This window comes from Gossypium raimondii, chromosome 13 (genome assembly GCF_025698545.1).
Source record: "Gossypium raimondii isolate GPD5lz chromosome 13, ASM2569854v1, whole genome shotgun sequence".
NCBI classification, from domain to species: Eukaryota; Viridiplantae; Streptophyta; class Magnoliopsida; order Malvales; family Malvaceae; genus Gossypium; species Gossypium raimondii.
In genome coordinates this window covers 52,492,282-52,505,638 of record NC_068577.1, presented here as the reverse complement: position 1 = coordinate 52,505,638, position 13,357 = coordinate 52,492,282, and the positions used below count along the sequence as shown (strand labels likewise).

The following is a 13,357-nucleotide window of genomic DNA, read 5'->3' as shown; positions in this document are numbered from 1 at the left end:
AATATCTTTTCATATAGATATAGATTGTCATATAGGTTAACATATATATATATATATATGATGTACAAATAGACAGGTATTTTGTCTATATCAGGGATGTGGTCCCTATTGTGTGAGTTTGCAAGGTCGTAGGCTTGTAAAGTCATGGGCTTGAAGGTATTCTTAAGTGGCAAGATGATTTAGTGATTGAGTTTGTGCTTTTGATTGACGAGAGCAACAGGAGGCTAGCCGAACTCGATAGGCGTAAGTAAAGTTAAAGATCCCATGATGCAAAGATGCCTAAGGGTGATGAGAAAGGGTTCTAGTGTTAGTCTGCCCTCGATGTAAATTCAATCCTCTGTCGTAAGAGAAGCTTGTTCTTTGGGTGTTTGGAGCTTCTGTCCTTGTAGCCTTTCTCATTTTGAAGACATCATTTAAGACTATCATATCCAAATACTGGCCGTGGCGGAGCCTAATTCAGAGCAAGATTTTATAATTTGTATCCATATATCTAGCATGAATGAACCTCCATTTCGAATGACTGCTGTTCATGTTTTATTTTGTTAACTTTCTCTTTTAACATTGCCGTCGTGTCACTGCATGTACTATTTGCTGACCTTCTGCCTTCGATGAACTTATGTTCGCATTTGACTGAAAAATAAATAATAAATTATATCATGATAATTTCAATACATTCATATATTATATCATATCTTTTTACTGAGCTTAAGATATCAAGGTCCGCAAAACTTCAACTTTACCATCTTAACCCAAAGGTTTTTTCTCATAAATATTGAAAGCGATTGTAGAGAACTGGTAGATTGCTCATCTTTTCGGGCTTTGGGCTCCGTCCATTCATCTTAATTTTATTTGATCTGCTTATCTTTAGCGAAGGCCCATACGGCGCCGTTTTGCTGGACACAAAGAATTAACGATTATAAACAAAAGAAATCGCATGTTAACTGTAAAGGTGGGCCAGCGTAGAAATAGTAATATTTTAATCTCTTTAATTTTTACCAATAAATTAAAAATAAAGTAATACAGAATTATGTAAACAGATTATTATTATTATTCTTATTTTTAAAATGAACATGTATTTTATTCTTATTATTTGTGAATCCGTCAATGTATTAAATACAATTTAAAAAAATATATTTTTTAATTACAAAATTCATTTCTTCTTCCTTCCTTTAATTTCATAATAAATCAAACATATTTTTATATTAAATATTACACGTTTTAATAATGTTTAGACAGTTTATATTTGTTTAAACCAAAATATCTCATACAATTTATATCAACATAAAAGGAGTAAGGCAGAGACATGGGTTCTTATAATCCCAGTTAGCACATATATTCAAACTCAGGACAAGGATTATGATGCTTCAAATATATAAAACTTAAAAATGAATTGAATATATTCATATCCAACAAATATCAATATCCCACTTATCCGGCACTCATCCTGAGTCCAAGTAACGAAAAAGATTGCCACCACCAAAATATAAGTAGTTTGATGTTATAGTCAGCCAAAGAGATGGAATAAATATTAGGATAACAAACATGGTGCGAGAATCAGCCCAGTAAATTCTATTTCAGATCATAAGATGCAAAACGAAAGAAAGAAAGAAAGAAAAAAGCTTCCATCTACCTCATTGTATTAACTGTCTGTCAAAGATGTTTCTTTTTTCATTTCCGGGTTAAACTTTCTGTACAAACACCGAATCCAGAAAAATCCGTCACAGTATAGCTGCCAAGCCCACGCTGTCGCCCTCCTCGATTCCATTTCCTGGAGCATTGACTGGACCACGTGGCCGCGCTGAAATGGAGAGCGTTGTAAACTGGTAAGGATATGTCCGTGGAACACACACCAACAAAAATGGAAGGCAATTAGATGAAAGTGGGGGGCTTTACCAGTAACATTTGTAATAATGTTTACATTTTTCTGAGCAGCAAGAGCTTTTAGGTTGTTCCCAGTAGCTAATAAAAGCAAGCTTCTCATATGCTGCTTTTGTTCTTTCGGACTTGCGGTCTTTGTCAAGGCTTCTTCAAAGGCATGTAAATCGTTTGGGGTAATACAAGGGAGGGAAAGTAAAATCTGGGATAGTCCAATAAATGCATCATTGAATTAATATTTTGAGGCACTTGTATGATCAGAGAGTAATATCAACTTAACATTAATGGAGAAATTAGTGTTCCAAAAACTAACCTGTCTGGGAGCCGGATCTCTGTCACAGAGATAAATGAATATTTCGCGACAGAGGTTAACCAGATCAGCGCTGATAAAAGCATTTGACTCGAGGGCTAGACCTCGGATGAGAGCAGAAAATAGTTCTCTCGAAACAAATTCCCGGAGATCGACATTGTTCGTAAGTATAGCTAGAAGAACCACAGAAGCAGAGAAAGAACAAACTTTGGTCACAGCTTCACTGTCTGTCCAAGTAAATGCTTCTAACGATATTTGGAGTACTGGAATTGCCAGGCTTTTGTGCTTCAAAAGGAAACTGCAAACAAATCCAAAATGTTGAGAAACTAGGTTTACAGAACGAAATAGTATAATATCGTGAATGTAAAGGTAATGTTGGATGTCAAGACTAAAAGGAAAAATAATTTAGTTTCATACCCAACCATAGAGCTTGGTGCAAATGCATCCAAATCTTTAAGAGAAGACATGTCCACGCGACCAACATGCCCCGAATGTTCTAAAGCAGGAAGGCTAGTGTTTAATCCAGGTGACGCTATAGTAGAAAGGAGCAAACATATCTCACGAGTTAAATCTCGGAGTAACTTCTCTTCCATTACTTCCACTTTCAAGTCTGACCCAGTAAGGATACCATGATTATCGGGAACCTTCGCCCGGCCTTCATGCAGAAGACCAAACCATGAACAGCTCAGAGCTTGCTGACAGTGGACAAATAACGGGTGCAGTAGCTTTTCCAGCCATACCCCCCACATGTCGGGAGGACAACACTTAACCAAAGGAATCAAAACAGAATGAACAAGCTGCCTTGTATGTCTGAACTCCATTGACTGTATATTCTCAATTAGAGCTAAAGCAACAGAATCAACATCAATGCCTTTGAAAAACGGATCTCCAATGGTTGCAGATAGTCCCAATACATTGTACCTACGAATGTGTAAGATGCATTAACACCAATTAGAAAAAGACTCGATGAGTGGATGATGATTGAAGTATGCCTTCCAAAATATTAGTTTCGTCTACAAAGCTACAAAATGGAGAAGGCTTCCTGAATCCTCGATAAAGGTAGGATATGATCTTTAGCCATTTCTTTAATCTACCAAGTTATTCATTACCTATCAAAAAATTTTCTTTTTCAGTTTTCAAAATGATATATGCGCCCATGTTTAACTCTAGACGGCTCATAATCACATAGCTAAGCACTTTATACCAAATATACACCAGACAAAAAATGGAGTTCCTTTTGGGGTAAATCAAGATATCATTTAGGGATCCTTCAATTTATACGCCATCCACGTTATAGTGAGAATTAACGGTGCATTGTTTCTTAGGAAGACCATTTTCCTATGTTAGAAAATGTGCAAATGCCATACTTACCCACTGTCTCTGATACCCTTTAACCAATTCCGTATATCAGCTTCATTTGGTTCAGTATACCCTTCCTTATTCACATCAAATGGAGATCCCTCTATGAAAGTTAATGCCCCCTTTGACAATTTGGGGTTCCCAACGCCAAGAAGACTAGACCGCTCCACATCACTCATGCTCATTGCTGCTTTAATCTCCCCAGGTAATACTTGGAATACTGATGGTGACCAAAGGGAATGTATAGCACGAAGCAGCTGCACAAGAACAATAGAGTTGTAACAGCCTGTTTCTATAGTATCTTCTAGATAAGATATATATAATATAGGTTACAATAGCATACTTTTAAGAGGGGAGGAAGCATCCAAGACAGATGAGAAGCCATTGGATGTGGGGTAGAACTTGATGTTGAGCTGCTTTGGCCTTTCCTCATTCCACTCCTCTTGAGTGCTTTCTCAAAGAATGTGACAGTGTGGAACAGTGACCACATAAATGCTGTCTCGGAGCATAAACGAACTAGTCCAAGAGGTTCGGACAAGTAATTGTTTTGCCATTCTATTTGTATCCATTGTTGGCTCAAGGGTTCAAGTAACCATGCCAAAACTTCTTGCTGCTGTTGAACCCTGCTCCATTTCAACAAATGTCATATAAGAAAAAGAAAAGAAATCCAGCTTTACATGGCAATTGAAACACTTTAAGCAAGTAATTACCCTGCAGCAGATGCTATAACAAGAAATGCTTCACCTAGAAGATTATGCTCACCGCGAAGCAGACGGCCTTCTCTTTGCAAATACACCATGGTATCAGCAATACCCTGCATAAGAAACATCATGGAGTGAATATAAAGTTCAACTAAAACATAAGTTTCCCCAAAACTTATAAACAGGCATATAAATGATGGTTTTAAAAGCTAACAATCTAAACCTGTGACAGTTTCTAATGAATTGCCTTATGAAGCATACAAATAAGTATTTGCTCAAGGATAATGTGGACATTTTCTACTCAAATTTAAGAGCTAAACAAGCATTGCAAATTTAGAATTTCACAATGCTTTCCGACTGCAAAAGAATACACACGGCAATTGGCAAGTAAGTAGCTCTAATTTCGTATGAGCATGAAAGAATATGCTGTTTAAATATAAGGGAATCTGTATCCGCTCCTCAAATTGAAAGTATCTAAGCATTTCAGAAACTTCAAAGCTTCAATTGGAAATTTTATCATTTTGCTTGACAGATGCATTACCTTCATGTGAGGCAGAATACTTTTGTCAGCAGCTTTGGCTATCCGAATAAATGATGTACAAATTTGCAACCTTGCATGCCGTGCACTGCTCGTCGAAGGATTCTGCCAAACAAAACTTAAGGTAAAAAAGACAAGTCTCAGTCCTTAGGGAAAAAAGATGAAAAGGAAGAAGAAGAAGAGAACCTTAACAACAAAAGGAAGTGAATTTAGGAGCTCAAATAGCTTATTGATGACACTACCAACTACATCCGAGAAATACTTCAGGAAGGGACCCATTGCATCTAGATAGTGCCCAAGTACTTCCACAAGGGCAGGCTCAGTCCAATTCAATGAAAGAAGTTCCCGAAGTAAACCTTCAATTCACGGTAAACAGAGTTTTTTGGTAGGTATGGGTATCATAAACATAGAGCCTCTAACAGAATACAGACAAGTTGTTAGCAAACCTTCAAATATTCCACATAAAGCAACGTGAACTTCTGAACTACCCCCCGCAAACTCATTCGAACCATCAAAAATAGAGCTAACAACACTTTCCAGAGCTACTTGCATGCTTTCCATCACTGCTAAGTCCTGGAAGTTTGTAAAGATAATAACAATGAAGCTTCTAACCTGAAAACCCGAACACTAGGTATAATGGAAAGGAACAAGATGAAAAGGGTTGGTGATGAAACCTCAGCAGGCATTGGAGAGTTCAAGAGGTTCTTAATGATCATAATAATTCTTTCGGAAACTTTAGCACCAGCCACAAGGGGCTTGTTTGAAGCAATAAACCTGATTAACTCAAACTGCAATGAAAAAAACAATGTATGTTTATGCTTGAATTTCCAAATCAAAGGAAGATAAATCAAAGATCAAAATATAAATGCATCTGAGATGGTAGAGCATACAAGTCTAGAACGGTACTGGCCGAAATCACCCTTTCCTTCAAAGTCATCACTCCACAACTCCAAAGCCCCTAGAGAAAGGGCTTTTCCGGTGATAAGCCTTTCTTTCTTAAGCATGCGTTGGAATGATATATCCAGAATCGTACTACAAATATCATCATTGAGAAAACTTAAAATCTTTCTCTTTTCATTGTCAACCTGAGCTGAATTTGAGTCTGTATTGCTAGCAGCTGACCCTTCTCCAGATGAATGCACTGAAAGCTTCGGCTTTGACATCAAATCCCGCATCAGTGCCTAGAGAAAACATTTATTTTAACTTAGTTATTTGTTATTCATGCTTTATTATCACAATAATTTACAAAAAAAACTTTCACATACCAACCAAAATTGCAGGGATTGATAATGAAGAGCTAGCTTAAAATGTTGAAAGAACCCAAGCATCTGAAAAAAGATAAAATATTAGGCCATAAGTTTTTATTACTCATCACTAGACTAAAGTATCTAAAAGAATTAGCAAATGAAAATGATTCACATCCTGCATATAGACTAAAATTATGTTACTTGGACTAGGTCTGATTGTTGGACACGTATAGGGGATCATATCCCCATACCAATGTCTGGATATGCATCAGACTCATGTACTTCAAGAAAGATGAAACGTCGAAGCAACAAATGACTAAAATACACCCCTGTTAGGAAACTTGTTTGCAGAAATACAACTTAAATCAAAGTAATTCTAAAAAACTTGCTGCAATCTTTTGACAGTCATTACCTGCTGTAAGTAGAGAGCGGACGTACTGCTGTCTCTGAGAATACATTGCAAGTTTGAGGAACCCAAAGATACCATACTTTCACAAACATATTCTGCAAACTCGAAGTCACTTTCATCTATTGCCCCACCTGCTGAGTTAGATCTGACCAAGAATTCCCGAGATACATTCATCAAGATTTGAAAGATGCTACTCATTGCAGAATCAAATTCAGAAGCAAAGTCGTCAGCAGGTCTCTTTCTGCATGCCAGAATCGAGAGTTTGCAACGTCAAGCAGTAGTCTTCTAGGAGAGAAAATCTGTACCTTAACCATGTAAACCATAAAGCATACCTTGGAGAGACTAGTTTGAAAAACTCACAAGCATGAAGGCGAAAATCAAGAGAAGAAAGTAGGAAACCACACCTGTCAAAATACAGAGATGAGAGTGTAAGGAAGGGATCACATCAATGATTAAAACGTTATCTTTCGAGAAGTGAAAAGAAGAATATCATACCCATGAATGATGCCGAATTTAGCAAGATCAGACAAAGGTGCCCATTCGGCATAGGCATTTATGGCATTTAAAGTAGCTGTTACAGCAGCCGCATGCTGTTTTGCTATGTCAAGATGTTGTCTACCCACCTCACTCAATGCTTCCCCGAAATGCCTTTCCAATAACTGTACCAAGAGTTAAGGATCGTAAATAACGCTAAAGGAAGCAATGTATGTTCTACAAAAGATAGAGGCATACTGTGTATAGTAGTGGCAAAATTTCTGGCAAAGATTGAGTAAGTCCACGTAACAGTAATCTACGCCGATCACCTGAATGATAAATTTATTTCAGAGAGAAGCAAAAAGCAGTACAAAAACAAACGAAGCTTAAAACATATTATACATATAACCGCCTCAAAATAGAAAGTTATGAAAGAAAAGGAAGTGTACTACTTCTAAGGTTTGAATAGAAGCAGCATCTTGAGATATTGGATGCCAAGAGAATGAAATTATTCAGTTGGTGCAAACAATTCAAATCAAGAGAGATAAAAACCTTCCAAATCTTCATTGTGGACTGTAATATCTTCAGGAAGCCATCTCAGCATCATTGAGACCAACTCAGCCTAAAATGGGAAAAAAATATCCAAGGAATCATTCAATGCATGATTCAAGAAATAGAAAAAGATCATGACTACGTATAGATTACAAAGAGCTTTACTTGAACAGGGCCCTTGCTGGATAGGGAAACTAGCGATGGAAACAGCTCTTGCCAAAGATTTAGTCCTTCTCTTCTAACTACCTGAAACAAAGCCCCAAAAAGAAAATGAAAAATGAAACATAACTGAAAAATGATAATCCTAGATAGCAAATAAGAAAAAAGCTAGGTTGCCAGGGTAATGTGTTGAAAACCTCAGCAACTAGGGCAGCCGTTTGACTTTTCAAAGCCCATTCCTCACAAGGATCTGCAATTTCAGACATTAACTCAACAGCAACGTTTGAAAAGTTCCTACGTTCTGAGAGACTGAATTCCTCCCACCGCAATCGAACCAAGTGCTGCACAGAGATTAAGATGATAAGGAACTTAAAGTCACGACTCAAGACATGCAATTTAATAAAAAATAACATGATAGAAATCAAGTAATGAATCTTTAAAATTAAGTCATGGACAGCACCAGTTTCATCAAAGTGGGGATGCAGCAAGAACAGAAAGGAAATAACGGTGAATGAGCTTAACCTGTAGCATTTTAAATGCATGTAATCGTATTTCTGAAGACCAATCCTTTTTAACTAATAAGAATGATGTGTTTGCCAAAACCCGTATATCTCCTGCTTTAATCTGTAAATATTCAAGAGAGATAAGTCACTGAAGTGATATAAAACTAAAACATGCCAGTATTTGTGGTCATGATATAAAAGCAAGACACTAATTCACAGAGGACACAGACAGGCTTCCCAAGCTTCATTTCATAAGCTCTTTTCACAGGAAGCCTTTAGCTGTCATAATACAGCTTCTCTCCCAACCAGTTTTTTCGAGTTCAGTTTTACTTAACAAAACTTCACTGATTAAACTATATCTTAAAGATGCAAGAAACCATGCAGCCTGACAAAATCGATTGCTTTTTGTATCGTGCTTAAAAATTTCAGCACAATACCTAATTATTCATCCTTACTTGCTGATGTCCTCAAATCCTAATAATATTACTAGTAAACCGTCAAAATGTCTAAACAAGGAACAATTGTCAAACAGTTCAAATCATTCGAAGGAATCGAAGTTCGATCAAATATAAACATTGAACATTTATCAATCATAAACAGCAAAGAACCCCATTTTAAAAGTGCAAAGTAAAAGAAATGGGAGGAACAGACACATTCTAGTCAAAACGCAAAGCTAAGAGAGAGCTATAAGGTTCATAAAAGCAAATTACAATGACACTTTAGATTAAAACCTTAACTCAATTGAATCACTAATCAACCTTCAAAAAGAAGAGTTCATAAATTTCCAAATTTTCCACCAATTCAAAATAAGTCTACTGAATCAAAGTTCAAAACTTTCACCAAATGACATAAACTTCAATTAGGAACTTTTTACAACCAAAGTTGATTAATTTACATGCAAAGACCAAGAATATGCCAAGAAAACCAAACAGAAAAGAGCCTAAACCCTAAAAACAAAGATAAAGGAAATAATATAAGAAACAGACGAATCTTGTCAAAATGGTAAGAGAGACTTATCAATTTCGTAAAGCAAATTATAACGATCCTCTAGCTTAATTGAACAACTAAACAGTCTCCCTGAAAAAAATTCCAGAAAATTTCCAAATTCATAAAAGTTCAAAACTAGTCTACTGAATCAAAAAGTTCAAAGTTACGAATTCTGACATTTTCTGATTCAAAGTTGGAAAGTTCACCGAATGATATATACTTTAAAGAGTTAATCTTAACAGCCAAAGTTAATTAATTTACAAAACAAAAATAAAACAAAATAGAAGGATAGAGAGAGAAAGAGAATACAGATTCAAGGTAAGAAACGGCAGCTTTGCGAGCATCAGGAGTAGAGTTCCAATCAAGGGCTGCAACGATGGCTCTAGCCACATTGTTTACTGTGCTATTGTTACTGTTACTTTCTTCCATTTTGCACTACCTTTACCCGTTATGAAACTAAAACTTTTCTGGGTTTTTTTTTTTTTTTTGCTCTCTTCAAATGAGACTATGTTGGGGTTTCATCAAAGTTTCTGGCTTTGTTGTTTGAATAATTCAAAGAAAATAGAAAGAGGGTTGATGGGTGGTTTTGTTTAAAGAGGTTTATTACAAGTCATGCGGAGGTTTAACATCTTTGAGCATTCCATCCACTGGATCATTTGCAGTGATGCTCTAAAATTATTTTAATTAATTTATATTAAAATTTAGCGAAAGTTTTGGTAATTAATTTATTTTTATTCACTATTCTTTTCTCTTTTTGGTTACTTGGGTATTGGATATTTATTTATTACAGACAAGTTTTTATTAGATATTTTAAAAAAAGTAAATAAATAAAAGTTTTGTTAACTTATTTCTTACTCCATATGCTGATTCCCTTTTATTATTTTTTCCTTAATCTTCTTTTTTTACTTTTTAAAAGAAAATGTTAGTATTTTTATTTGTTTTCTTAATTTCAAAAAGCTTTTATTGGAATGAAAGTCTGGCTAAATAAGGTAAATATGTCGGGTATTTTATTTTGTCTTTTAAGTCAATTTTTTTAAATTAGGAAAATAAGTTATTTTTGGAGAGAGCGTAAAAGCGCGCTCTCATCTACTTATTTTTTAATTTTGATAAGGTTAGGGTTAGGGTTTTTTAATTTTGTTAGTGTTTTAAGGGTGAAACTGTAAAAGTTTATAGGTAGAATTGAAGGGTCGGGGATGCGATAACGCATCTCAGAACATATACATTTCATATGTCATGCCGGGATAAAATCATTACCTCATAAACCCATCCTATGGAAGTTAGGTTTTGGGGTGACAGTGCTTGATACGGTCACAGGTCGAAGTCTAAGGGTGGGTTTGGATGGGCGATTTGGTGCGGTGCGGTGCGTTCAGCTTACTTTTTGTCTCACGCTACAGTATCACTATAGTATTTAATCTCACCGCCACCGCTGTTTTTACACTAATCGTAGGTAAACGCACTGCCCATCCAAACTCACCCTAAGTAAAGGTCCTAGTCAGTAGCCGTGATGCGGTCATGGGTTTGAGTATAACTGGGGGCCAGTTGACGGTTGTTATGTGGTCACGAGTTCAAGCTTTTTAGATACCCGCAAATGATGCCTTATATATACCATACATACAGTTGAGGTCGTAATCATAGGGAAAAGCAAAGGGCTTGTCAGTGTAATCAACGTAATTTTTTCTTTATTTCCAAGCAGCTGGTATCTTCAACCTTTCAATCTTATCCAAAGGTTGACATCGAGGTGGACACAATAGGGCTCTCAGGCGGAGAGCGGATGTTCCAACACAATAGATGTCAAACTTGGGTCGGTGCGGCAGCAATTGTAGTTATTAATGTGTTGTTTAATAAGAACAACCATTGTTACCCCGAAATGAGCATCACTTTTACTGCACTACAATAGCCGTTGTCCATCTAAAAGTCCTCCTACGTCCACGGCGGTGCTGGTGTCCAAGGTAATATTTTCGGTTATTAGAAAATTTTGAGCTCATGCCCGCATAATGGCCGTCAACTAGCTCCCCCATTATCGATCCATGACCGCATAATGGCTGTCCATTGAGACCTCTACATAGACTTCCACTCGTGGCCATACAAAGAAAAATAACCCCGAAACTCGACTTTCACAATGTAACACCCATAACCTGTTTCTATCACCAGATTAGGGTTATAGAGTATTATCAAACAATTCAGAACAATCAATAACAAATAGTATCAAGTTACCTAATTAATTAATGAAATTTTATAAATAATTTAGATCGGGGTAGAACCTACACTTGTGGGCCTTAAATCGAACCTACGAGGCCTTTAAAATAGTTTAGGAATAATCAGGGACCAATTTGAGCCAAAATAGAAGATTTAGGGCAAAAGTGTAATTTTCAAAATAGGGGTCACACAGCCGTGTGTCTAGGCCGTGTGATAGAGCTAGATCGTTTAGCTCAGACATGGTCGTGTGGCTATCCCACACGCCCGTATGGCTATCCTATACGCCTGTGTGGCTACTCCACATACTCGTGTGCTTAGACCATGTAACTCACTGTGCTTGAGTTAAGGTCATACGACCATGTAACTCTGTGCCTGTGTGGCTTAGGGTCAACGGCCATGTCGCCAGGCCATGTAACTCTTTGTGCCCATGTGGATTGACCTGCACCATAACACGTTAGGGGCACAAGCTCGTGTGGGTTACCCGTATGCGACACATGACCGTGTGGCAGCCCGTGCCCCAAGCCGTGTATGCCCAAAATTGACATAAAACAAGCTCATTTTTCATCCAATTGTATAGGTACCTAAACCATCTTCTAGTACATGATTACAAGCCTCAAAACGCATCCAAGAATCACCATGTCATGCCAAAACAATCAAACAAAATTACTATCCAAAGTCATTAAAGTCTTCACATCTTAATTAACTAACAACTTATTACCTTGGCTTGGCTTCGATGCTTCCACACTTGACTACATTTAGCACACATATAAGTTAACAAACTTACCATTTGATTCACATATCCATAACACTTGTGCCTAGGTTAATACCTTACATGCATGCTTCAAAAACTATAAAACACAACCAAAGCATAGACAATTCAAGTAATACCATACAAACCATTATACATAACTACATTCAACTTTAACAACTATTACATGTCATATAAGCCAAGATGTATACAAAATCTACCAAAAAAGATCCTCGGATAGTGTTATTCTTCGAGTTGAGTTGATCTCTCGATCTCCACAAAACGCAATCTACAAAGGAAAGACAAAGACACGAATAAGCTTACATAAAGCTTAGTAAGTTCGTCGATTAAACGATAAAGCTTACTAAATTAAAATAATAATTTAAATAACAAGGTTACTAACAAAGTTCCTGTCAATCACAACTCACAACAGGTGAGCAATGCATGATAATAGAACAAATCAATTTCTCGCATTTCAATAACATTCAACGATCAATAAAACATTGTCCGATGAATGATATACAAATACGAGTACATGATTAACCATCCAGAATACACCAGGTGCTTATATGGGCCAATCCAACCAATAACGCACCTCGGCACTAAGTGCCTAACCCGTAGGTTAACATCTACCCTTGTAACACACCAGGAAATATTGTAATATAACATGATAGTCCGCAACAAATGCAAGACCTCAGTATATTCTGTGAAAGAGGATATATAAAAATCATCGTCACAGTTCATATCAATCTCGTACCACAAAGCAAAGTAACCTATTGGCATGCTAATCGTACTCTATCCTACGATCATCGGCTCAGAATATTTTAATCAAAAATAAAAAAGATTTTCAAGAAAATATATAAAAAAGATTTAAGAAAATTAGGCTAAATTTGTTATTATACATATTTTTAGCTGCCACGTCAGCTTGTCGTTTGTGAATTTAACGAAAGTGACCAAAATGGCCGAACTATGTAACATGGGTGCTTAAATTGTAAACATTTTATTTTGCGAACCTAAAATGAAAATTTTTATAATTGAGTGACTATTTGTCTAGTTTACCCTTATTTATTTATATGAATTTGAAACAATGTTATTTTAAAAGAAAAATAAGGGATAAAGTGCAAATTTACTAACATAGTATAAGTGAATATTGAAATTTGTCATTATACTTTATTTTCTTTGATATTTACCACAATATTTTGAAAATATGAGTAAATTTACCATTATACTTTATATTTGCCAAACATCGAATTGAATTTTTTAATTAAATTTTAATACTCAATATTAATTTTGATTTGA

General features: G+C 36.1%; 1 protein-coding gene across 1 annotated transcript; it reads right to left on the bottom strand.

Moving 5' to 3' along the window:
* Positions 1–1,354: 1,354 nt before the first annotated feature.
* LOC105781687 (protein HASTY 1) lies at positions 1,355–9,781 on the bottom strand. The gene is made up of 22 exons (XM_052626715.1): positions 9,424–9,781; positions 8,147–8,248; positions 7,822–7,965; positions 7,631–7,711; positions 7,466–7,535; positions 7,172–7,242; positions 6,935–7,098; positions 6,772–6,843; positions 6,443–6,680; positions 6,049–6,111; positions 5,674–5,964; positions 5,458–5,571; positions 5,230–5,356; positions 4,970–5,139; positions 4,787–4,888; positions 4,255–4,358; positions 3,888–4,167; positions 3,557–3,801; positions 2,603–3,106; positions 2,189–2,483; positions 1,894–2,077; positions 1,355–1,798 (listed from the first exon to the last, which is right to left on the bottom strand). The coding sequence occupies exons 1-22, from the start codon at positions 9,541–9,543 to the stop codon at positions 1,719–1,721; spliced, it is 3,621 nt and encodes a 1,206-aa protein (XP_052482675.1). The 5' UTR covers positions 9,544–9,781; the 3' UTR covers positions 1,355–1,718.
* Positions 9,782–13,357: the final 3,576 nt, after the last annotated feature.